Genomic DNA, 25,136 nt, shown 5'->3' on the forward strand with positions numbered 1-25,136 from the left:
GGGAATGGACCCAGGACTGACTGGAAAAGGAGGCCTGACTGACTGGCCCTGCTGCCTGAGTAGCCAAGCAGATCTCTCTCTCTCTCTCTCTTTTTCTTTCTCTCTCTCTCTCTCTGTAGGCTATTGAACCCAGGGCTTCACATATGTTGGGTAAACACTTTACCAGGCCCCAGCCGTCTTAATTTTTATTTTGAGATAGGGCCTCACTAAGTTGCTGGGGCTGGTCTTGAATTTGAGATCCTCCTTCCTCAGCCTCCCAAGCAGCTGGGATTACAGACATGTGCCATGGTACTTGCTACAGAACACTCTCAAGGAAAAAAACTGGGAGCCCTCAGAGTTTTTGAGCCCCTCCAGTCAGCTATGGGAAGCTGGGGAGCTGCAGGTTTGGAAAGTGAAGTAGGAAGAACCGAGAAAAACTGGGAAGCATGGAAATGGAGAGGAGAGGCCCCGGAAGTAGAAAAGGAAGCCCACGTAGTAGAAAAGGTCAGACAGCCATGGACTTGAGTCCAACTCTACCAAACACTAGATATGTGACCTCGGACAGATCACTAAGCCTCTCTGATCCTTGATTGCCGTGGTTGTAAAATGAGGCTAACCCTATTTACCTTGTAAGGCTGTCTTAATAAGGAATGTAGAGCTTGTAAGTATTCGCTGTTAACTGCTAGTGTCCAGTTACTTAGGACAGGGTTTGGGACAGAGAAGGGACTGGTACAGACGATGGAGGAAGCAGGGCCTGAAAGGTGGGGCCAGATGGATGGGTAGCAGGACTGCTCTCCTGCCTGGCTGGCTCTGGACAGGGCCAGGACGGGACATTTTCACTGGGCTGGAACCCTGATCTGCCGCGGCTCTGCTGTGGAGCTTAGATAAGTCCTGCCACCCTCTAAGCGCCTCCTCAAAGGGCTCTTGGCCTTGGCCCGGTCCCCTAGCCCAGTGGCGTCTTGCCCTACAGGAAACAGCCCGACAGACAGACGGATGGACAGATACCAGCAGAGTCCAGAAAGGCAAGGTTTATTCGGGTCCTCGGGCACACAGGGCTCGCCCGGCCTCTCCAAGGCGGGCGGGCTCCCGGCTCCAGCCGCCCCCGGCCGGCAGCCTCCCGCGAGGCCCAGCGCCCCCGGGGCAGACGGCGGGGCCCGAAGACGCCGGGCGGATGCGCCGGAGGGCGCGGCGGGCGCTCGCGGGGCAGCGGGCGCGGTGGCGGCGGCGGCGGCCGCAGGGCCACAGGCGGCGGAAGCGCGCGCGGAAGTGGCGCGAGGCGAGTGCGTAGACGAGCGGGTTGAGGCAGGAGTTGGCGTAGGCGAGGCAGTGCGAGGCCAGGCGGCAGGCGTAGGTGGCGGGGCTGAAGGCGAAGTGGCCGTACCAGAAGCAGAGGATGAGCGCGTGGTGCGGGCCCCAGCAGAGGGCGTACAGCGCGGCCACCGCCAGCATGGCGCGCCCCGCGCGGCCCGTGGCCCGTCGCCGCGACTCTGCCGCCGCCGCGCCCGCGGGGCCCACGGCGGCCCACAGGAAGCGCAGCGTGCGCCCGTAGGCCAGGCTCACCACGGCCACCGGCAGCAGGTAGCCCGCGGCGAAGGTGGCCACGTCCAGGGCGCGGCGGCGCGCGTCCTCCCAGGCGGGCACGCAGAGCTCGAGCGCGCCGTAGCGCACCGTGCCGTAGTAGCTGAGGTAGGGCGCCGAGAAGAGCGCCGCCAGCAGCCACACCAGGCCCACGGCGGCGCGCGCGTTGCGCGGGGTGCGCAAGGCCCGAGAGCGCAGCGGGTGCCGCACGGCCAGGTACCTGCGGGCGGCGGCGCGGGGTCAGCGGCGGCCTTCCCCCGCCGGCCCGCGTCCATGCCCCTGCGCAGGGGACCTGTGCCGGGGTGGACCTGGAGCTCCTGGACTGACAGTGGGGGGATCCTAAGGACCCAGGGCGCTATCGCTACGTGCTGAGAGCCAAGCCTGACACCTAGCAAGGGCCCAATCGCCCTTCGATGTTATTTTATTTTTTGGTGTTGGGGATTAAACTCAGGGGCGCTACAACCCCCCCCCAGCCCTTTTTATTTTTTATTTTGAGATAAGAGCCTCGATAAGTTGCTGAGGTTGGTCTCGAACTTTCAATCCTTCTGTCTCAGCCTCCCAAGGCCCTGAGATTATAGGCGTGCACTTAGACTTTATGAATTCTTAGATGTCCAGAATTCTTTCACATCGGAATCAAGTAAGGGTGAAACAAGTAATTGCCCAAGGTTATCAGCTAGGCACTGAGCCTGGATTTGACCCCAAGTTTCAAGCCATTTGATGCAGGTGTGAGCATGACCGGGGCCTGGAATGATCAGTTGCAAAATATCTTAAAACATTGGGAATTTCTTTTGCCAAGAATTTCACCTCCTATGTCAACTCTTGAGACTGAAGAGATGTCCCCTGGACTCTATAGTGGAGGTGTGGGGGGGCAGCATGGTCCCCTTAGGCATGCCCTGCAGGGGCCCAGAGAGCTCTCCTTCCCACCTCCCTTGTCGGTCCCCCATTCTCTCCTTCCTAAGTTCAGTGAGAATCTGTGCAGGTCTTCCCTCCCCAGCTGGGCCCCAGGCACAGCCCACCTGTCCACTGAGACGGCAGCTAAGGTGAAGCTGCTGGCATACATGGTGAGGTAGATGAGCAGGTGTACGGCCTTACAGACGAGCGCCCCAAAGAGCCAGGCCTCCAACGTGTAGATGGCGGCCTGGAAGGGCACGCAGCACAGGATGAAGCAGAGGTCAGCCACGGCCAGGTTGAGGATGAACAGATCTGTGGTGCTGCCCGGCTCCTGCCAGGCGCTTGGGCCTGGCTGCAGCAGCACCGCCAGCACCAGTCCATTGCCCACTGTGCCCAGCAGGAAGATGAGGGCAAAGACCACAGGCACTGCCACGGCCCCCACACTTCCAGGGCTCTCCAGCGAAATGTTCTGGGCATCAGCCATCTCCTCATCAGATGGACACCTGGGGAAGAGAAGCTGGAGTCCTCAGGCAGTGTGTCCCCCGCTCTGGGCACTTGTCTTGGAGGCCCTAGTTCCCCTAGCCTGGGTCTGGCCAGGTGTCCTGGACTGGAAGCTCATGGGTAATGGTGGAGAGGGGCAAAGCCAAAAGTCAACACTGAGACCCACTGTGTGAGCAAGTCCCTGGCACAGTCACATTGGTGGTGGGGGGATGCAGTTCCTCAGTTTCCTAGGGAACACTCCTGTGACCCAGGGTGCAGAGGACTCTGAGTTATTGACGGACACCTTCAAGTCATGAGGCAGATGAAGACCAACAGAACAGGGTGAAGATATGGCAGATGGGGGAGGGGCAGCATCAATCCCAGGAGCTTGATATATTTCCCTTATTTCTCGATGGGGCTCTGAAGCTCAGGGGAGACCCTTGGACATGGGTTCAGGACTTTCTCTGGCTGGTAGCCTCAGCAAAATGTGTGACATCCCCAAGTCATTGGTGAGTCTGGTCTAGTGAGATTCCTCACGAGGGCAAAGGTAGGAAAACCATATGGTCTTTTCTGAGCATGGAGAAATTGAGGCCCAGAGGGGGAACAGGGTGGTGAATGGCACACCTTGGGTGCATCCTGTACCCTGGCTCCTAGGCCGGGGTGCTCATTAGAGGCTGTAACAATGGTACCACTGACAACCTTATCCTTGCCCCATCTCCATCTGCTACCTGTGGATCCCCTTGCATGCTGGGACAATGGGGTAGGAATGGATTAAAAGCTGGGGTAGGGAAGCAGGGAGGAGGGAAGAAAGGCACCATCTGCTCCCACCCAGGACCCAGCATGCAGCAAGCCCCCAAGCCCAGAATAGGCAGCACCCACCTCAGCCCTGGGAACTGGGCCCTCCTGGGTGGAACGGCCAGGCCAGGGCTGCCTCCTGGCTCAGCGGCTGCCCCTTGGTGCCTCCCTGCAGGTACAGGTCTGCCTCCTACTTCTCCCTTCGCCTTCAAGGCCCCTCCTCTCCTCTGCCCCCGTCTGCAGAGTCCGGCTTGGGCACTCCCTCCAGAGTAGCCACCAGCCACCCGTGCTCAATCCCTGACTCCCCGGGGTGGCATGCTCTTCTGCCTGGCTCTTCTCTGCCTGTCTGCGTTGCTGCTGCCGCCTCATTCTCTCTTTCCTGGGAGTAACCCATTGATCTCGCTCTCTGAGATTGGCTTTGTAGTTAACCCCTTGGTGCCCAGAGCCCAGCACATTCCTGACACTCCCACCTCCATCCGCCCTGCCGATGACTCCACCCCTTCTCTTCTCCCCTCTCTGCTCCAATCCATACTAAGCAAGGACAGGATTCCTAGTCTTTGTGTGTGTGTGTGGTACTGGGGATTAAATCCAGGGGCCCTCTGCCACTGAGCTGCAACCCAGCACCCCACCACACACACTTTTTTTGAGACAAGATCTCATTAAGTTGCTGAGGCTGATTTTGAATTTGTGATCCTCCTCTCAGCCTCCAGAGTAGCTGGAATTATAGGAGTACACCACCAGGTCCGTCTGAATTCCTAGTCTTAAAGGGCTTTCCTGAGCTGGGAGGCCAGTATATGAGTACCCTTCCTGCAGACTTCAGGTGGGACCCCCTCCTCAGGCCCTTGTGAACCCCCAGAAACCCATCTCCCCTAAACTTATTCCAGATGGTTCAGGAAACTGTCCTAAGAGTTTCTCTTTAGTTTGAGAGTAACAGGGAGCTAATGAAGGTTCTAGAGCAGGGACATGACCTGCACATTTTATTTTGAAAGAAGTTTATTATGACCTGGCCACCTGGCATGACCTGCCGGCCTGCACAGACCATGCACATCAAGCTGCTAAAAAAAAAAAAAAAATGGACAGAGAGAGAAACCTACTCAGAACCTCTTCTCCAGGCAACAGCCAAAGAAGTTAAAAGGTCTAGGTGAATGGCTATGTGATTCATGGGGTGCTGGCCTGGACCCTTTGGAGGAGTGGCACATAGCCAAATGCACTGGGGTGCGGTGCAGTGGACTGGATTCATAACCAGGAGGTTGCTGTCATATTGGACAGGTGTGGTGAGGCAGAAGGCAGTTTGCCCTGAGTCAGGAAGGGTCTTTCTAGAAACTGACTGGGAGGGGAGACTGTAAAGAGTGCTGACAGTGTTGAAGCTTCCATTGGAGGCCAGAGGAGCTGGGGAAGACCTTGGGATCAGTTCCTAGGAGGCCAGGGCTGTTCACCAAGGCTCAGAGGTGCCTCTGAAGCCCTGCATTACCAACTCCAGATATAGAGAATCCCCAAAATTTTGGAGATAGAGATTCAGTGAATTGAAGCTATTGGGAATCAGACCTAGACTCTCCAAACCTGAATCCAGAACCATCAAAACTGAATGAGAGAATTAGCATTGTAGGATCTTATGATCCCTGATCAAGGGAATTTGTAGGATTATGGCTTAGTGCAGTAGGTTTTTTGGAATCATGGACAGTAGTAGCGTGGAAACACCCAGAACCGCTTGGAAAGCCCCTGAGATCCATGACCAGCCGCCTCGGGCTCCTTGGGAGCCCCCTGCCCTCAAGGCCTCTCCTCGAGGGGGTTGGGCTGGCAGTACTAGGGCCAAGGGCTTCTGGCAGCGGCAGGGCTGAGCAGATGATAGCAGGAGAGGAGGGGAAGAGAGGCGACCACGGAAAGTGCGGCTGGGCAGGCAGGACTGGCGTGCGGTCATGACCGGAGCTTCAGGGTGTCCCTACTGCCACCTCCTCCCCTTGCTCCTGCTGCTGCTCACGGCCTTACTCATGGCCGCGCCCTTCAACCAGGTGCCTGACGAACAGGAAGTGGACCACGAGTCCTGGGAGCGGTCCCCAGAGCTCTGGGCCCCCGCAGGACGCCGACTTGCAGCTGATCCGCAGCCGGCCCTCGGGTCCTGCGCGGCCCTACGGCTTGTCGCGGGCGGTTGGCGACTACCAGTAGCGCCCAAGCCGAAACACAGGCGCCCGGATCGGCTGCTGAGCGCTTCCTACGATCCCTTCTGGATGACGGAGGAGGAGCCTCACGGTGGGAGGGGCGGATGGGCACGCTGAGCCGCGAGCTGGCCGACAGCATGGAGCGCTACCGCGGCCAGCTGGCCCGGGAGGTCGCCTGCACTGTGGCTGCCAACACCAGCAGCGGCGCCTGGGAGCTGTGGGAGGCTGCGAGCATTCTGCGCCACTGGCTGGTGGATCTCGCTTCCTGTGGCCTCACCTCCTTTTGGGTAGATCTGGGCCCCGTGTTCTGGCCCCGCTGGGTCCGCCACACCGACTGCGATGCATCGCCTCCTGCTTGTTCCTGGCCGCCTGGCATGACCTGCCGGCCTGCACAGCCCATGCACATCAAGCTGCTGGCCTGGCACTGCTGGTTGAGTCCCAGGCTACCACCAGGCCAGGCACTCCCCCTGCAGCAGTGCGCATGGCGCCAGGTGCTCTACCCCGTAGTGGCGGCCTGCAAGTGTTCCTGCCGCTGATGTGGCCACACCTGCCGGCCTTGCCGCCTGATCCCCTCGGGCACCATGACCTCCTGCAGGACTGCAGCCGCCCCAAGCTCCTCCGGATCGTAGGCTACAATGCCCCGAATCTCAACTTTAAGCACCCTCAGGATCCGGCCAGAGCTCCCCCAGGGCTGGAGGTGCCAGAGAGTTAATGACAAAGAGCCTTTCCTCCCATGTGACACACCAGGCAAACTACGAGCTTTCCAAGGCCATGCCACGCTGAAGCTGGAGCTGCACTGACTCAGAACTCAGTCCCCACCCCCACCAGCACCGTGAGTCCAGGAGCCTGAGCCCAATGCAGGCACTCCCCTCATCCTGTGACGCCTGTAGGACCAGGGGCAGACCAGGGGCAGCGACTGTGGCAAAGAGGCTGGCACCTCCAATAGGGGAGCGGCGAGTCGTTTGGGGCGGGGAAGGGAGGATGGGGCCTTGGAGCTGCAGATCGTCCCTCCAGGCCTTGGCCGCCGAAATCACCGCAGTCCAAGGCCACCAGTCTGAAGTGGGCGGGGCAGGCGGCAACCGCGCGGCGACTCAAGCCTGAAATAGCTGCGCCCTCTGGCGGCTGATCATCAGGCAGTAGGCCTGGGAAAGAGCGCAATGGAAGAGCCTAGATCACAATGTAACAGCCTCTCTGTACAGTAGGGCAAACTGGGACACACAGGAAATGGGGCTTGCCCCAGGTCATGGAGTCAGGGACAAAGTGGTCTGGAACACAGCATTCCAGATTGTCAGGGGCTTCTCAGTAGCGAGTCACATTCTTTTCTTTAGGGCCTAAATGCCCTACCTCTCCTCCCAAAAGTGGTTTTGGGCACGCCATCTCTTCTTATCTGGGTACTACAGGATATTCTTTGGATGGGGCGCAGAGGGCAAGGTGTCCACCAACCCTAGACTTGGGGGGCTGCAGAACAGGGTGAGTGGCATGGGAGGGGGTAAGCAGGGCTGGTTCCCAGCATAACATAGCATCACAGAATGCAGCTGAGCCAACATGGCCCCTGCTTATCTCCCAGACACTCCTCTCTGTCTTCATTTGGAGAGGAGGTCAGCCCTGGGAGGGACAGTCCTCTTGCAGGAGGCTTCCTTGCAATCCTGACTCCTGTCTACCCCACCACCGGACTGGGCCTCACAGAGAATAAAGCAGACCGGAGTCACAGCACTTCTTACACTGTTGTCTCACACCCTCGTGGCACAAGCACAGGCCTTCTCTGAGCCAGCCCAGGATTTGGGGTCAGGGCCTCTGGTCTAATCAAAGGCCCCCCTTTTTGCGGTGGCAGTAGGGGATCTTGGTTCTGCCGCTGTGCCCGGCACTCAGGGCAATGCTTTGTGCAAGCGCCCCACCTCCACGAAGGCCTCCACACACCGGTCAATGTCCTCCTCGCTGTGCACCGCTGAGATCTGGACCCGGATCCGCGCCTTGCCCTTGGGAACCACAGGGTAGCTGAACCCGATGACAAAGATGCCTGTGGAGGTGGACAGCAGAGTGCAAGAGCTGCACAGGCTCCAGGGACACCACACCCAGTGCCGGCTCTCCCGAGGCCCGCACAGGGCCAGGAGCTGCCCAAGGTCTCAGACATGGTGCTGCCCATGTCTGGGGTTGTGGGGCGGGACTCACAGCTGGTCTAAGAGAGGGGTGGGGTGGGGAGAAGGGAGACCCACAGTCTTTGGGTTCCCATTTCTTTCCTCTTAGGATCCCTCGGTCCTCCTGCCCCAGCTCCTTACCTCTCTTCAGCATGTCATCAGCCATGCAAGAGGCCAGCCGGGCGTCACCCAGCATTACAGGGCAGATGGGGTGACTGGCTCCCGAGATCGTGAAGCCAGCAGCCTCCATTTTAGTGCGGAACCTGTGGACAGAGCAAGGTGACTGAGGGACATCCACAGGGCTCCTGGGCACATGGCTCAGGATCTGTGCCCAAGTTTGCAAGATGAACCAACAAAGACAGAGGCACAGACCCTACAAGGGAGGGGGAAGCAGACCCAGGGCAGGCAGGAGAGAGGGGGGAAAGGCAGGACTGATGTGGTGGGGGGGGACGACACGGAGACTTCAGGAGGAGCCTGTGGCCCAGGAAGCCCTCACCACACCCCCACTCTCCGCCTGCCCAACCCCTGCTGGGAACCGCACCGCTGGGTCTTGGCAGCCATAGACTGGACAATGGTGTTGCTCTCCATGAGCAGGTCCAGGGCCTTGGAGGCACAGCCCACCACAGCAGGAGGCAGACTGTTGGAGAAGAGGTAGGGCCGGGCCCGCTGCCGCAGCAGGGACACCAGAGGCCCAGGTCCTGTTGTGTAGCCCCCTGAGAACATGGGAGGGGCGTGGGGTTGGTCAGGGCCCAGAGCCCAGCCCAGTCCCCTCCGGAATACAGTGAGTGCTGTCCTCTGCTGCCCCCCACTTCCCTGACACCCCTCCAGGCACCTGATGCTCCACCCAGCGCCTTTCCCAGGGTGGAGTTGACGATGGTGACCTGGTCCATCACGCCCAGCAGCTCATCTGTGCCCCTGCAAGGAAAGCAGCCACTGCTGCCACTGGTCTCTTGAGTGCCACCCGTGGGGCAGGCTGGGGCTGGCCTCCTGGTTTTCCACCCACCCTCAGAAGCCCCACCCAGGCCTCAGGTGCCACATGTTCCCACCGTCCTGTGGGCCCCAGGAAACCGGTGGCATGACATTCATCCACAAAGACCAGGGCACCATATTGAGAGGCAAGGCGGCAGATGTCCTGCAGGGGGGCGATGTCACCATCCATGGAAAAGGCTCCATCGGTGGCCACTAGGCGCAGCCGATGTTTCTGCGGGGAAGACAGGAAGGCAGCGAGCGCTGTGGTGAGCTGGGCCTAAGCACCTGCCCTGCGCTGCTTGAGGGTCTGAGAGGCGGGCACCGAGGTGCTGCCACTTTTTGGCTGCAAATCCTCTCCCCGGCGAGCACCTGACTGAGCCCTACACCTCCTCAGGGCAGCCTGGAGCCACACATAGCCCCGGGCAGTGAGAAGTGTCCCAGGCATCACCTCCTGGTCAGGTCCCAGAGGGCAGGGTGAGGTCCTGCCAGGTCCTGCAGCTGTTTCTACCCGTCCTGGAAGGTGCCCGTTGCCCTCAAGGTAGCCATGCGGCTGAGGCTTTGGGTTGGGATCCTGGTGGCGTCAGACCTCCAGGCTGTACCCGAGTGAGGAGGGAGCCTCCCCAAGTCTCAGCGCCTTCACCAGGGAGGCTGAGGGCAAGCTCCAGGGCCTCATCCCACCTGGGCCTCCTGCAGCTTGGCTTCTAGGTCAGCCATGTCCAGGTGACTGTAGCGATACTTGTGGGCCTTGCACAGACGGATGCCGTCAATGATGGAGGCATGGTTCAGCTCATCCGACAGCACCGCATCCTCAGGGGTCAGCAGAGCCTGGAGGGGGCAATCGGCAGAGTCATCACCCAGCCACCTTGGCATTCTCTCTCCTTCATGATGCCCCCCCAGGTCAGAATTTCACTGCCAGCCAGGGTACTCCTCTGGGCAGGGAAGCAAGGCCCCTCCACCTCCACCTGGTTCCCAGTGCCCACTACAGGGCTGGACAGGGCCCTCCTCCAGTGAGAGCAGGTGAGACATGGCCTGGTGAGTCCCAGGCCCCGCCAGCCCCAGCCTTCCAGCTGATGTCAGTTACCCCCAGATGCTCTAGAACCGGGGCTCCTTGCCAGCCCCAGGCTTCCTCCTAGAACACCTGCGGGGCCCAACCATGACCTCCATCAGAAAGGGCACTGGAACTTCCAGGAACAGCAGCCGCATCCTGCTGGGTTCCCCTGATGGCCCATCCCAAACCATCCGTGGCTTTGCAGGCCCCACCCAGCTCCCACCCACAGCCTCCACACACCTCAAAGAGGCCAGCGTTGGCATCGAAACAGCTGGGATAGAGGATGGCATCCTCCCGCTGGTGGAAGCGGGCTATTTTGGCTTCTAGACTCTTGTGGATGCTCTAAAAAATGGACACAAGCCACGTAGGTATTCATTCCTGTGGAGTCCTGTGGGACTAGTCCTAGAAGACAGGCTTAGAGAGCCTCAATCAGACCCAGCCCAGAACCCAGGAGGCTGCAGCCTCAGCCTTGCCCACCTGCCTTCTACCAATGAGCTACATTCCCAGGCCCTGGATCCCTCTTTCTGCACCGCACGGGTTATCCCAGAGCCGGCAGGAACCTGACACATGGTTCCTACTGAGTTGGGGACTTACTAGGTTTCCTATCCTGGATGGACCTCATGGTGGAATCGTGGGTGCTGATGGGAAAGAAGACATCTTCCTTCCTTTATTTATTTAGAAACAGGGTCTTCCTAAGTTGCAGAGGCTGGCCTTTAACTTGTGATCCTTCTAACTTAGCCTTCCAAGTCACTGGGATTACAGGCTAGAGAAGATGTCTTCCTAATAGCAAAAGGAGTGTCCCTTTGGTTGCTTCATGACAAAGAAGAGGGTTGCATGGTAACTGTTCATTCGGGCGTCTGAATCTTAGATTTGAAAGCTATTGGGTCTGGCTGGGGGTTTTGTTGGAGAGTATCTATCTAGATGGGAGACAGGGATTCTGCCTGATGTTCATTTCACCCTTACTTTTCTTCAAGAAAAAAGTGAGCCAGGCTACCTGGGTCCAAATTCCACCATGACAAGCTGTATATTTTTGGGCAAATCACTTAACCTCTCTGAGCCTCCATGTCTTTGTGTCAACCACAGAGATCAGAAGAGCATCTAACCCTCAGGAATATCAAGAGAATTAATGGGTTAATACTTGTAATGTCCTTAAAAGAGTATTTGAGGCGCTGGGGCTGGGGCTCAGAGGCAGAGCACTTGCCTAACATGTGTGAGGCACTGGGTTCGATTCTCAGCACCGTATATAAATAAATAAAATAAAGGTCCATTGGCAACTAAAAAAAAAGAAAAAAGGATTTGACACATAGTAAGCACTGAATATATTTCATGTTTAACATGAACATATTTTATCACACAAAGTAAACAGTAGCCAAAATTTACTAAGTGTGGGCCAGGCACGGTTGTAAGCATTTTTACATGTTCTAACTCGTTAATTTCTACAGTCCTATTAAGTACTATTTTCCCCAATTTACCAGTGGAGAAAACCATGAGGAACTCTGCTCTGCAGGTGGGGAAACAAGCTCAAACAGGTAAAGTTTCTTATCTTGAGGTGTCTTGGCCAGAGGCCTGCGCCCAGCCTTTCTACGACCTGCTCTGGGCAAACATGGGCCCAGAGCACTGGGACTAGCTGAGCTGGCTAAAGCAGCCCTGCTGGCTGTGGGAAGCGGACAGCTGGGGCCAGCCACCCCCAACACCCACTGGGTACCTGGGTCCCGCAGATGAAGCGGACTGAGCTAAGGCCAGCTCCAAACTCCTCCAGAGCCTGCAGGCCAGCCTGGATCACCTCGGGGTGGCTGCTCAGGCCCAGGTAGTTGTTGGCACAGAAGTTAAGGATCCCTGAAGAGGAAGGCAAGAGAGGGACACCTCAGGCAGGGCAAGGAAGGGCCTGGAAGGTCACAGCGCCAGGCCCCGGGGAAATGGTCCAGAGAGGAAAGGAACCTGGATTCACCTATAAGAAAGCTACAACTACACAGATGCTCCATTCTGGGACAGAGGCTAGGACAGGGGCTGGGGGTCCCCCAGGAGGCAGTGAATCCAACACTACAGAGGAGGCAGGTTAGTGAGGGGTCCTGGCTCAGCGCTGCACTCGGGGAATCACATTCCACCTAAGGAGGAACTTAGCCCTTCGTCACAGGCTTCTCCAGCCCTGAAGACCCCACCAACCTCTCTTCTAGGTCTTGGATTCCTTGTGGGTAAAAGGAGAGGGCTGGGTCAGATGCCCACTGCAGGGTTTCTTTTTTTGTTGTTGTTGTTGTTGTTTTGTTTTGATACCAAGAATTGAACCCAGGGGCACTTATCCACGGAGAAAACATCTCCAGACCGTTTTTAAAAAACATTTTGATAGCGATTTGCTGAGGCTGGCCTTGAACTCATGATCCTCCTGCCTCAGCCTCCTGAGCTGCTGGGATTACAGGTGTACGCCACTGTGCTTGGCCCCACTGTGGTTTTGATTCCAGAGTTTTTTGTTGTTCATACAGAATCACAACCCCAAGTGTGGTCCCTGAGGCCCTGGTCCTCAATTATAAAGCCCAAAGGGAGCACAGCTGACCTGAGGAGAAGCCTGAGGCCTGAGGAGAGGAAGGTTCACAGCCTGAGCAAGGTGAAGACAGGATGAGCACTTGGTCTAATTTCCCATCTTTGGTGCATGTGTGTGATGCTAGGGATTGAACCTAGGGGTCCTCTACCCCTAAGCGACATTCCTAGCCCTTTTTTATTTTTAATTTTAATTTTGAGACAGGTCTTTTTAAGTTGCCCAGGCCCGTCTTGAACTTGCGATCCTCCTTCCTCACCCTCCTGAATAGCCAGGATTACAGGTGTGCACCAGCCCAGCTAACATCCCATCTTTTGATTAAGTACCTCTGTGTTCATTTGGGCCTTTCCTTAGATTTGGACTGGCTGGGGTTCTGTTGGACTGCACTGATTGGAAGACGTGTTTCTACCTCCGACATTCTTTTTGCCCTCACCAATCTATGCTTCCTGTGGGGGAAGACAAGGATTTCCCAGACTTCCAAATGAAACATCAGTACCAAGGAGTTCACGCCTATTTCCTAGGCAGTCAGAAGCTTCAGGAACCTGTTGATAACCACCACTACTCATCTGAGGCCAGCACAAATAGGATGGGCAGTGATCACTGAGTGCAGTAACATGAGGAAGACCTGGTGTGGACCACGCATGTGTGGCTTCTGTAGCAGCCCTGGAAGCTGGCTGGTTTTGACTTTGACTCTGAAATTGGCCTCACTGGCCAGTTAGCTAAACTTCCAGGTCCAGATTTCCACAACTACCCACAGCCAGCTGGGGGTTTCTGGGCAAACTACATCTCTGAATTCCAACTTCTACAACGTAAATGACATTAGTCACTCCTAGGGACCAACAGGAGCCCATGTGCGAAAATTAGTAGAGCCTCTTCACAAAGCAGCCGCTTAAGAACAGATTCTTTCCCACCACCTTTCCCTGGAACCACACGATGGAAGGCAGCTGGGTCTCTTTTTCTCACAGTGCCGGGTCTAGGCCTATCCCTGCCCTCTGCCAAAAAGGTGCTCCAGGGTAAATCACCTCCCTGCGTCGAAACAAGTTTAACCAGGTTAGAGTTAACTCTGGGAAGCCATGACAGCCTGGCAGATGGGAAGGGGACCCAGAGCTCTATTATGCAGGCGCCGTTCCCAACCCCCGCCCCGACTCTAGGATCTCCATTACTGTGCTAGCCCTGGACAAGCTCTCGACCACCCAGCCAGGTCGGACGACTCCCAGGAGCGGAAGTTACCTCCGGAGACGCCATCCACATGGATGTGCGGCCCCTGGCGGGAGGTGATGATCCGCTCACTCTTCCAGGTGCCAGCCGCGCGGATCCCTTCCAACTCCCCCTCCAGGATGCCGCGCAGTTGAGCCACCGCTGACTGTGAGCGACAGCCGCAGGGAGCCCGGGAGAGCGCAGCGCGCCAGAAGCCGCCAGCCCACATCGTGCCCACCGCTCCGGTGCCCGCCAGCCAGCCCGGAGCCGTATGCACGGGTGCCGCTGGCTGTCACGTGGCCGGGGGCCGGGCCGCGGCAGCCAATCGCAGCGAGAGTGGCTCCCTTCAAGGGGCGGGGCCGGGAACCCGCGGGGCGTGGCAGTATCAGCCAAGGACGAAAGTGGATTGATTCGTGAAGAACCCGAGGAAGTAGAGCCCACCAGGCCCCCCATCTCAATCCCATCCCCCACCTACACACCCACCTCTTAGAAAGGGGGTGCCCCCCGGGCCCCAGAGGACAGAGCCTAGACGGAGGCTGAGACACGTTCTACACCTTCCAGTCCCAAAGTTTCCGTCCAGCTCTCGGAACCCCCCCACCCCCGGGCATTCTCAGGTGCAAACTCGGCCCCAGATGTCCTCCCGCGCCCAGCAGCCCGACGGCTCCGCATTCTCCTCCCGTCTTAAAGGTATATATATAAAAAAATACACCACTCCGTTTTTTTTTTTTTTCCATTTCCCAATTTTATTTTAAAGTTTTAAAATTACAACGACAGCAAATCTTTTCCCGGCACGAATAACACTTGTTTAAAAAAAAAAAAAAGTGGGAAGGGAGGGGGACGCGCAAGTGCGCGATTTTCTTATTAAAAACAAGAGGAAGACAACTGTACAGGTTTCTTCTCCCAGCTCCCGGTGCGAAACGTGAGCACGAGCCCTGGACAGGCGGACACAGACACATGCACAGACCCAGCTGCTAACGCTACTCGGCAAAGCCAAAACCGACTGCAAGTCTGACGGCCACTCCCCGCCCTCCCCCTCCCCGTCTACAGCTACTTATAAAAGATTCAGAAGTAAAAAGAGGTCGGTCGGGAGGTTTCCTCAAGTGGCTAGTGAGACCTAGTCTTACACAGGAGGGACAACAAAACAGTCCTCCTAGGGCACATCCATCAGTTGTGTGGAAAAACCCAAGTTAGCAGGGCACACTGAGGCACTTGGCTGACTGACTACCCTCCCTTCCCCAAAAGTTTCCACTCCCACTTAACAGGGGACTTTGCCAAGCCACAAAGACCCTCCGATGCCTAGTTTCCAGCTGACTGGGAGAAGCATTGGCTTCTCCCAACCAGCTGTCACCTGGACCCCCTCCCCTTCCCTAAGACAATAGAGGCCACTAGGGCACCAAAGTGAGGAGGAACTGGCCACTGCTCACCACCGGGAGGTCCACCTCTCTCCTTTGCCGCTGGTGGCTGCCACCGCTTTCCTCCGCGCAAAGGCCCTGAGACTCTCACAAGGGGCACCCAACTTCAAGACACTCCCACAGCGCCCCAGTTCCTGGGCTCCCTCTTGTCCAGCCAGAACAAACTGCCTCCCCCACCTACCTTCATAGCAAACAAACCACCCAAACCCCTGACCCCAGAGACTACTAGCGAATCCACAGAACACAATGTGCAAGCCCATCCCGGCACCACACAGCCCAGGTCTGTCGCTGCTGTCCTTGCACCACTGTTAAGGAAAAGGGGACTATCCCACAAATTTTGAGGAATCCAAATTCTGTCTCATAAAGTCAGAATAGAATGGGGCAAAGGGTTGCAGAGGAGGATGGAGAGAGAAAAGGAGGAGAATATTTACAGAAAACAGAGAGGAAGGAGTGTCCATAGAGAAGCCTTGGCTGTCACTTCTTCTTGCCGGCCCTCTTGGCACTGGACTTGGCTTTGGGCTTCACTGGTTTGGCCTTCTTGGGCTTGGTCGCCTTCACGGGCTTGGCTTTGACGACCTTGGGGGTTTTGGCTTTCCTGGGCGTGGCAGCCGGCTTCTTCTTGGCCTTCTTGGCTGGGGGGGCTTTGGGCTTCTTGCTGGGGGCTTTGGTGGCAGCCTTCTTGGGCTTGGTTGCCTTCTTTGGCGTGGCCACCTTCTTGACTTCTTTCTTGGTCTTCTTGAAGGCCACGGACCTCTTGGGCTCGTCGCTCTTGGCCAGACGGAAGGACCCCGAGGCACCCACCCCTTTGGTTTGCTTGAGGACGCCGGTGGTCACCAGGCGCTTGATGGACAACTTGATCTGGGAGTCGGCGTTCTCCCCCACCTTGTAGTGACTCTTGATGTACTTCTGGATGGACTGGCGCGAGGAGCCGGCGCGGTTCTTCTCGGCCTGGATGGCAGCCACGATCATGTCTGAATACTTGGGGTGGTCTGTGGACTTCTTGGAGGCCTTGGCCCGCTTGGGTTTGGCCGCGGGAGTGGACGTGGAGTTCTCGGTCATGGTGGCCCTCCTGGTCCTGCTGCCGAAGGCGCCTTCCAAAGGACCAGCCCTCGTCGGAGGCGGAGCGAAGCCTGACTCGGGGTCTGCTCTCGGGCCCCTGACCCGCGGGCCAGTGCGGGGTCCGGCTGGCGGGGGTGCGGCCGAGGGCTCGCGGCCTCTCCTGCCGGGCGCGGGTCTCAGGAGGGCTCGCCGGGCCGGCTCTGCGTGGCCCGGCCGCGCGGGTGTGCGCTCGGCTCAGGCGCCGGGCTCGGGCTCAGGCTCCTGCTCAGGCTCTGCCTCCGCCTCTTCTGCCTCCCTTTTCCCAGCTCCGCGTCTGGCGCTCGGGCGGCGCATCCGGGTATTTAGCGGCGGCGGGCGGACCGCGGTGAGGACAGGGCTGCTGGCTGCCTGCTCCCGGCCCGGAATGGCGCCGCGCCGCCGCCATCTGTGTTTCTTCCGCCGAGCAAATCCGACCTTTCCCCCCGGCCCGGGCCTTCCCGCCCCCCGCCGCCGCCCGGGGCCGCTGCCCGGCTCCCTGGGCTTCCCTGCTGGGCAGCCCGCCGGCCCCGCCGCCGCCCCCCGCGCCCGCCACGCGCCCCAAACGGCGCCGAGGACCGCCGGGGCGCCGGGACATTTCCCCTTTGCGGGGGGCTGGCTCTGCGGGGCCGGGGAGCACCGCGGCGGGAAGCACCCCGTTGCAAAGCTCCCCCCTGGGGCTACCAGCGACCCGGCTCCCGGCCCGCTGCGACGCCCCCCGGCCCCGCGGCGCGGCTGGAAAGCAGCCCCAACTAACACACGCGGCCCCGATAGGGGAGACTCCCAGCCGGGCTGAGCCGGGACAGGGGGGAGGGGTCGCTCCCCCAGGGTCCGGCCACCTCTCGGGGGTCACCCCGCCCCCGACCCCCCCGCACCCCTACCCCCCGCCAGTCCGCGGGCCCCCCGAGGAAACTTTCCCTGGAAGAGTTGGAAGAGCACTTTCAAACTTCGTCCCTTCCCCCTCCGGAGTCCTCTCCCCCAGCGAGCCCCCCGACTTATGCGTCGAGGTCCCCTCCTGAGGCCGGACCCCCAGTACCACCTGGGTCCCCAGAGAGATGGGAAGGGGCCCCCGGGTGGCCTGCTCCCCTGGAGGACCCCCACATCCCTAACGAAGAGATCATTTATGTGCCTCCCTCGGCCTGGGAGCCTTGGGGCGGAGGAGGCTGAGCTCGCTGCCCCGCACCCCGAGGCCCAGCCTGGGGGTCCAGCCCCCCTCCCAAGGTCCCTAGGAGCCTATTGGGTGTAGGGTGTGGGGGGTCCACAATGGAGGAGCTGCCCCAGAGGCCAGCCAGCCCGTTGGTCCTGGGCGTCCCAGGGATGAAGAGAGGCCCTGAGTGCTTTTGAGACTTGGGGAAACGGGGTGCTGCAGGCCGGGCGAGGAGGGGTCCCATTCCCCGGCTCGTGACTGATCCTCGGGAAGAGTGCAGTTATCCAGGGAGCCCACCGCCATTTTGCTGGGAAGATGCAACGTCTTTGTTAAAATGTACAGACCAAGTGGACAAGGGGCGCCCCGGTCTGTGCGCAGTCCTGGGCTCGGGGTGGGGCTTTAGGGGCTCAGATGCCCGCAGAAGGAACCCCAGAGACCCCAGGAGCCCTGCTCACGGTGCCAGGTCCTCTGGGCAGGGAGTGGGATCCTTGCCGGGATAGGACTCTGGGACGCTTGCTCCTGGGCCCCTCCCTCAAACAACCCGCTTTTATTCCTTAGCAAAAAGGTCTGTCACTCTTTAATTGAACAATACACTGGCAGTGGGTTTTTGTAGCTGGTCAAAATAAGCACATCCCTGGTATGGCCGGCCAGGGAGCTGTGTGCAGACCGTCCTGCCCGGGAGGGGTGGGGGAAGGAAGGCTTAGGATGGGGGGGATTGTAATTGGGGGGCTGCTGGGAGGGCTCCTGCTGGACCTGGGAGTCCCGAGTCCAAGGCGAGTGAGTGGGTTCCCCCCACACACCATGGGATGGGTTAATCCAAATGACGGGGGGAGGGGAGGAGACAGGGAGGGGGAGGCCCAGACGTTGGAGATGCCTTCTCCCCAGGCTTATCTCCGTGGCACAGGCCGCAAAGAGAAGCCCAAGGGCCAGGTTGGTTGGAAGGGTCAAGGTTCTCATTTCTGTGATGTCGATTACCCTGAGGTTTCCTGATTTGAAGACACAACACTGTAGTAGGTTTGTTTTGGCTATTTTCAAAGACAGTTCTGCGGGTGCCCACTAAGATCTGGAAGGGGAAAATGCATTCCCAAAGAGCTACCCCTAAACCACTGTTCCACCCTGCGCTCCCAGAGACTGTCACCCCCACACCCGCCCCCAGGCCCATTTTGCCTCAGAATAACGACTGCTCGAATCCAGTGACAGGAGGCTGAAAAACATAATTCGCGCAGCGCACTACAGTTTGCAAAGTGCTTTTCACCAGTTTCTTGATCCTTTGTGCCTCCCGACTGGGAGGCAATGTGATCAGTACCCCATCACCCCCAGTTGACCGTGGGGGCCACCGAGCTTGGAAGGAGGGGTGGGGCAGGGCGCTGCCAGCCCTCTCCTGGGGAGACCCCGGCCTTCAGTTCATTTTGCGGCTCACCCGCCTCGTCCCCGCCAGTCCCCGCCCATCCCCGCGACCTGTGAAAGCCAGAAATGGGGGAGGGGTCGGCGGGAGCGGGCCACCAGCCTGCGGACACCCTGCTCCCCCTTCGTCGCCCGTCCCTGTTGGGAAGCGCTGGAGGGGGAGGGGAGGGTCCCGGGGGCTGGGGCCCAGGCCCGGGCTGGCGGGGTCGGGGGGCAAAATGAGGAGAGGCCGCCTCCAGTCCGGCGTGGCCTCGCCCTGTGGGCGCTGCTGGGCCGAGGCCCCGGGGCCCCCTCGCAGGCGCAGGCGGCTCTCGGGTCCCTGCCCTCGCAGGGCCGCTGGCCGGCCGCAGAGGTGTCGCCCCCAGCCCCCGCCCTCGCCACGCGAAGCCCTTTAAAGGCCGGAGCCGCAGCGCGCGGGAAGCCGCTCCTGGGAAATGTAGTCCCGGCAGAGCCCCGCGCCGCCCGCCGACCCTCGGCCTCCCGCGCGGGGCGTGGGTGCACCTGGGACTCGGCGCTGTCACAAAGGGGCGCTGCCGGCCTCGCGCTGGCGGAAGGTCAGGGGAAATCCTGCGTGGACAGGTGGACCCGCAGCCAGGACTGGGCGCGGGCGGGTGGGGGTTCCAGCGTCCACGGAGCCCCGACACACAACATCTCCAATTCGCAAACCGGGGGCCCAGAAAGGCTTGATGACACCCCAGGGCCGACAGACGCCCAAGCCATGCCCCTTCCGTCTGCCCCCGTGGGCTCGTGAGACCTTGGCAAGGCGGTCACCCGTGTTTTGGACTAGGAATCCTAAGGTGTCCGCTTCCTATGTGTGACATACTGGTACATGCAGGGATCCGGCCGTGAGTGAGGAGAGGAGTCCCTGCCCCGTGGAGGAAAGAGAAGCATAAAGAATAAACCGAGATTATACAAAATGCTTGAAAGTGATGGTTGTAAAGAACAATCAGAGCGGGGTGGGGAGGTAGAGGCAGTACAGAGTGGAGGTGGTTTGCAGTTTTAAATGGGGTGGTCCCAGGAGCCTCATTAAGAAGCTAACATTTGAGTAAAAACTTGAAGGAGGTAAGGGAGGGAGCCATTTTTATTCTTAGTGGAAGGTTCTTCCAAGCAGAGGGAAGAGCTAGTGCAAGGGCCCTGTGGTAGGAGTGGGCAGAGTAGCCAGATGAAGGCAGGCAGGGAGGAGAGTTTAAAAAGGTGTGAAGGGTGGGTAAGTAAGGCTTAGAAGGAGGAATCTGGGGAGGGCAATGTGCTTGAATCCAATGGCAGGTTTTGTGTGTAGGGCCTTAGGTTTTCACCGAGTGAGAAGCTATTGGGGCGCTCTAAGCAGAGGAGGGCATGATCCCACCCGTGGCACCTCTGGCTGCTGAGTGGAGAAGAGGCTGCAGAGGCCCAGGCCAGAAGCAGGGTTAGGCGCTGTTGCAGGGTCCAGGTGGTCAGAGGAAGGAGGAGGACAGAGAGTGCGGTGGGACCTGATGTGGAGGTGGAGGTGACGTAGAGGTGCTGGCAGAGGACACCAAGAGGGAGCAACAGAGGGGTGAAGAGAAGCACAAGGAGGAGGTGTGTGTCCTGAGGCTCAGGAAGGAGAGAGGGTCGATGCCACAGGCCAGGGCAGCAGACGTCCATCCTGCCCTTAGCTGGAAGGTGAAGCTCCTGGGGTTCCGGAGCACCTCCCACCCTCTGGGACTCACAAACAGGGACTTGGGGGCCTCCAGCCTTGACATGTCTTCCCTTCAGGGACAAGAGGAAGCAGGGACTGTGGCAGGGGGCAGGTTGTGCGGTGAAGGATGAGGAAAGAGTCCGGGGGACAGGACCTGGGCTGGGGAGGGTGAGTGGGATTCCGCGGGGACGGCTGTGTGTCAGGGCAGGGTGGCAGGAAGGGGCGTGGGTGACTTTACCAGCAGCAGGAAGGAGCCTGGCTGGGGAGCAGCAGGAGGGGCAGGCCAAGGAGCCTTGAGCAGGGGCAGGAAGGCCTGGGACTCCTTCCTGGTGACACAGCCAGAGGCTGCGGGGTGCGGGGCGGACCCTGTCTGAGAAGTGGCGGCCCCTGGAGAGGCCTGGAGACTAGGCCTGGATTTTAAGAGACCAGAGTGACAGGTACAGAGAGAGGTGATGGAGGCCAAGGTGCCCGACGTCCAGGTGTCCACAGGAGGCCAGGGTGTGGACTGCGGGGCAGGGGAGGGTTTGCAGAGCCTGAAGGGAGAGGTGCCCAGGAGGCAGATGGCCGGGGAGTTGGGGGTCCAGAGAGCTCTGGGCTGAGGGGGACAGGGAGTGACGTGAGCTTTCTCCAGGAGTGTGATGGAGGGGGGAGCCTGCCAGGAGCTGCAGTGGGGGAGAGCCCGGGCCGGCCACCCCTGCCCCCTGGACATCCGAGCCAACCTCAGGGCCAGCCCAGGACCCTCCTCCGTGAAGCCCCGTGGACTCCAGTTCTCCCTGGTCCGTGCGTCAGTGTCCTCTCCGCCTCACAGTGTGGTTCAGATGGGGGCAGCTCTGCACCCCCGAGGGCTAGCTGGCCGTGCCCGCTGCAGAGAGGTGGGGTGAAGTAACTGGCCCAGAGTCACCATGGAGCAAGTGGCAGGGCCGGACTGCAAACCCAGGCGTGCTCGACATGGGAGTTTGACTGCTCTGTGGCTTCTTCATGAAGAACAAGTGCAGAAGGAAAGGCCGGTGGCCAGGGTGGGAGCTCCTCCGGCCCAGGGTTCAGGGCACTGGGCCCTTCACTCCCCTACCACCCTCTGCCCTTCTCTTGGAAATGCAAGGTGTTGCCAGCATTGTTTTTGCTTTTGTTTTTGAGACTAGATGGAGCCCAGAGGCGCTTTAACATCGAGCTGCATCCCAGCCCTTTTTAGACTTCAAATTTTGAGACAGGGTCTCACGAGGTTGCTGAGGCTGGCCTCGAACTTGAGATCTTCCTGCCTTAGCCTCCGTCTGGGTGTCCAGGTGGGAGCCTGGCTTCGACATTCTCGTACTGTGTTCAGCAGGTCAAGTGCACTCACATTTCTGTGCAGTCTGGATTCTTCATCTTACAAAACTGACTCTTCACCCTTGAATAGCTTCTTGTGCCCATCCCATGACGCAGCCCCACACCTACCATTGCTGTTCCTATGAGCTCACCAACTCTAAGAGCTTCCTATACAAGTGCAGTCATTCTACTTGTTGGTCTTCATTTTCCTGGTCCTGGGAATCAAACCAAAGGGTGCTCTATCATTGAGCTGTATCCCTAGTTCCCCCCCTTTTCTTGAGACAGAAAGCTTGCTGAGCTGCTGAGGCTGGCCTCAAACTTGCCATCCTCCTGCCTCAGCCTCCCGAGTAGCTGGGATTACAAGGCTCCCCGACTGGCCCCAGTGGAATCAGACAATTTTGTCCTATTGTGACTAGCTTATTTCACACAGATCCTGTTTCCAAGGTCCATTCATGTTGTGGCACGTATCAGAATTTCTTCTTTTAGAACATGGTGTGAGGTTCCGTTGGCTGCATGTACTGCGTCTTGTTATCGCTCGATGCGCACTTGGACCGCCGCGCCTTTCGCTGTTGCCAATTGTGCTTCTGAACATGGGTGTGTCCAGGCTTCCTGTAAGACTAGAGGAAGTTTTGCGCCCACAGCACCCAGGCCAGGTCAGAGAGTTGTGTCTGGCATCCTCGGGGCTCTTGCTTCTACTCCGAGGAGAGGTAGAAGGGTAAGTCACCCAGTGTATGGTCTTCTACTGATACCGTGACAAACTACCCCAAACCTGGTGGCTTAAATCAACAAAAAGGAACCGCCTTCCAGATTCAGAGGTCAGAAGTCCAAAATGGACCAAAGTTACTGGGTTAGCTGCTACGTGTCCCCTCTGGAGGCTCCAGCAGAGGGCTCGTCCTTTCCTGCTTGCAGAAGCCACCTGCATTCTGTGGCCCCTGGGTCCTCCCGTCTTGGAGGCCAGCAGGGCTCACACAGGCCTTTCTCCAGCACCGGGCATCTCTGGTTCTCTCGCTCCCGCCTCCCTCTTCCGCATTTAAGGATCCTTGGATCACATCCCCACCCCCCATCCAGGTGACCCCATCTCAAGGTCAGCACACAGGCTGCCCCCTGCCTCCTGGCCACAGAACAGAACCTTCCCTCAGGTTTCGGGGGCGAGGCTGTGGTCCTGTGCTGTTCCCTGGGTGGCGCGGGAGGGGCCCGGTGTGCGCGGAGTCCCCCTGGACCCTCCCCGTGCCAGGTGCCACCCTGCCCAGGCCCAGGCTGTCGCCATGTCCTGAGAAGCGGAGCTGAGCTGGAGGCAGGTGGACGCTGTCCAGCCACTACGCAGCAGGGTGCTGGTGCAGAGGGAGGGACATTCGTAAACGCGGACCCTCAAATGTTGGTTGCTCTTCAACCGAAAGAATCCAAGTGACACTTGGTCCAGGTGAGGGCACCCCCTATTTCCAGCAGGTTCCCGAAGTGTAACACAGGACTGAGCTGAGAAGAGGGGACTCAGGCCTGCAGGGCAAGGCGGTGTCCCCTGAGGGAGGGGACCGTCCCTTGTCCCTCGTGACCCATCCCTCTGTCTCCAGGTCTTGCTCTGGGGTCCTCAGTAGCCCTCGCCCCCCCCCCCCCCCCCCGCCTGTCTGCTCCACAGAGCGTGAGTCTCCCACAAAGTGCAGAATTCAGGTCGCAAGGAAAGGGAGAGAGGTGAGCGGCTGGCCGAGGGACTTCGAGTCAGGCCTGGTCTCCCAGAATCCAGACTGCAGCGCTCTCCGGGCACAGTGCTTGGGGTCAGTTCATGTCAAGCCGTGGCCAGAGCACAGACTAGTTGTTTGTTTGTTTGTTTAAATATTTTTTATTTGTTCTAGTTAGTTATACATACCAGTAGAGTTTTGCATTTTGAGACAGCTTATATAAGTGGAGTGTGATTTCTCATTCATCTGGTTGTACGTGATTTGAGTTACACCGGCCGGGTAATTGTATATGCACATAGGCTAATAATGTCCAATTTATTCTACTATTTTTCCTATCCCAGGCCCTCTCCCCTCTTTTCAATCCCCTCTGTTTAGTCCGGAATACCTCTGTTCTTCCCCCACCTAACTGTGAATTAGCATCCACATATGAGAGAAAATATTGGGGCCTTGGTTCTTTGGGATTGGATTATTTCACTTAGCATAATATTCTCTAGTTCCATCCATTTACCAGCAAATGCCATAGTTTCCTTCTTCTTTTTTTTTTAATTTTTAAATATTTATTTATTTATTTTTAGTTGTAGTTGGACACAATACCTTTATTCCATTCCCAGGTCCCCACGCATTCTAGGCGAGTGCTCTACCGCTGAGCCACAATCCCAGCCCTAGTTTTCTTCTTTAAAGCTGAGTAATATTCCAGTGTATATATGTAACACAGTTTCTTTATCCATTTATCTGTTGAAGGGCACCGAGGTAGGTTTGTTTTTTGATACCAGGGATGGAACCCAGGAGCACTTGACCACTGAGCCACATCCCTAGCCCTTTTTATATTTTATTTAGAGACAGGGTCTTGCTAAGTTGCTGAGTGCCTCATTAAGTTGCTAAGGCTGGCTTTGAAACTGTGATCCTCCTGCCTCAGCCTCCTGAGCTGCTGGGATCACAGGTGTGCAGCATCATGTCCGGCACAGACTAGTTTTATAGGCCCAGCTTATTTGACTATAGGGTCCTCTTCAAAACCCCACAAAATTATAAAACAAAACCAGGTAAAAAGTGATTTTATATTGAGAATGAGACAGATTGAAAAAAAAACAAAACTGTAGAAGACCAGTTATGGTGTGACGCCTGTCGCCTGAGCCCAGTGCTCAAGACCCACCTGGGCAACAGAGCAAGACCCTGTATTAAAAGAAACAAAAAAACTGAAAAATATCACAAAGTCCGGAATCGACATGTTTGTATTAATTAACTGACCTACGATGCCAGGGTCCCCGTGAGGACTTGCAAGGGGCTTGAGCAATGGAGGGACCCTGAGACATGAGTGTGGACAGCTTCCCAGCAGAGCTGTCCCTGAAGGCAGCGTGTTCCTGCGCAGGGAGAAGCCGCCCTTGTCTTCATGGCTCCCGGGTCTCCGTCCTGACCCTCCAGCCTGTGCCCGTGCTGTTTCCTGCGGGGGAATGAAGCCTGTGGGGGGGCAGGGCAGCCTGTGTGCCGACCTTGAGATGGGGGTCACCTGGAAGGTGGGGGGCGGGATGTGATCCAAGGATTCTTAAATGAGGAAGAGGGAGGCGGGAGGGAAGAACCAGACACAGGAGAAAGGCTGCCCCTTTGGACCCACCCAGCCCGGGAGGTTCCGGGGCTATTCTGGGAGCGACCTCAAGAGGGAGACACGGGGCTTCTTAAGCACGGGTAGACGCTGGAGGTGCAGCAAGTAAAAC

General features: G+C 58.3%; 3 protein-coding genes and 1 pseudogene across 3 annotated transcripts; 1 reads left to right on the forward strand and 3 right to left on the reverse strand.

Annotated features, from left to right (window-relative positions):
* Nucleotides 1–992: 992 nt before the first annotated feature.
* Nucleotides 993–2,932, reverse strand: Galr3 (galanin receptor 3). The gene is made up of 2 exons (XM_027927117.2): nt 2,574–2,932; nt 993–1,777 (listed from the first exon to the last, which is right to left on the reverse strand). The coding sequence occupies exons 1-2, from the start codon at nt 2,930–2,932 to the stop codon at nt 1,009–1,011; spliced, it is 1,128 nt and encodes a 375-aa protein (XP_027782918.1). The 3' UTR covers nt 993–1,008.
* A 2,707-nt stretch (nt 2,933–5,639) lies between these two features.
* On the forward strand, nt 5,640–6,494 carry LOC114088553 (noggin-like; annotated as a pseudogene).
* Nucleotides 6,495–7,584: 1,090 nt separating this feature from the next.
* Nucleotides 7,585–14,040, reverse strand: Gcat (glycine C-acetyltransferase). The gene is made up of 9 exons (XM_027927790.3): nt 13,792–14,040; nt 11,737–11,867; nt 10,272–10,373; nt 9,662–9,808; nt 9,061–9,215; nt 8,847–8,929; nt 8,556–8,727; nt 8,156–8,277; nt 7,585–7,896 (listed from the first exon to the last, which is right to left on the reverse strand). The coding sequence occupies exons 1-9, from the start codon at nt 13,985–13,987 to the stop codon at nt 7,745–7,747; spliced, it is 1,260 nt and encodes a 419-aa protein (XP_027783591.1). The 5' UTR covers nt 13,988–14,040; the 3' UTR covers nt 7,585–7,744.
* Nucleotides 14,041–14,484: 444 nt separating this feature from the next.
* H1-0 (H1.0 linker histone) lies at nt 14,485–16,618 on the reverse strand. Its single transcript, XM_027927749.2, has one exon. The coding sequence runs from the start codon at nt 16,227–16,229 to the stop codon at nt 15,645–15,647; it is 585 nt and encodes a 194-aa protein (XP_027783550.1). The 5' UTR covers nt 16,230–16,618; the 3' UTR covers nt 14,485–15,644.
* Between the last annotated feature and the right edge of the window lie 8,518 nt (nt 16,619–25,136).

This window comes from Marmota flaviventris, chromosome 3, assembly GCF_047511675.1.
Source record: "Marmota flaviventris isolate mMarFla1 chromosome 3, mMarFla1.hap1, whole genome shotgun sequence".
Taxonomy (NCBI): domain Eukaryota; kingdom Metazoa; phylum Chordata; class Mammalia; order Rodentia; family Sciuridae; genus Marmota; species Marmota flaviventris.

Coding starts and splice junctions, on each gene's coding strand:
- Galr3 (XM_027927117.2), bottom strand. CDS start 2,932: ATGGCTGATGCCCAGAACATTTCGCTGGAGAGCCCTGGAAGTGTGGGG. Junction 1,778..2,573: donor GCTGCCGTCTCAGTGGACAG/GTGGGCTGTGCC, acceptor CGCCGCCCGCAG/GTACCTGGCCGTGCGGCACC.
- H1-0 (XM_027927749.2), bottom strand. CDS start 16,229: ATGACCGAGAACTCCACGTCCACTCCCGCGGCCAAACCCAAGCGGGCC.
- Gcat (XM_027927790.3), bottom strand. CDS start 13,987: ATGTGGGCTGGCGGCTTCTGGCGCGCTGCGCTCTCCCGGGCTCCCTGC. Junction 11,868..13,791: donor TGTGGATGGCGTCTCCGGAG/GTAACTTCCGCT, acceptor CTTCCTCTTCAG/GGATCCTTAACTTCTGTGCC. Junction 8,278..8,555: donor ATGGCTGCCAAGACCCAGCG/GTGCGGTTCCCA, acceptor CTCTGTCCACAG/GTTCCGCACTAAAATGGAGG.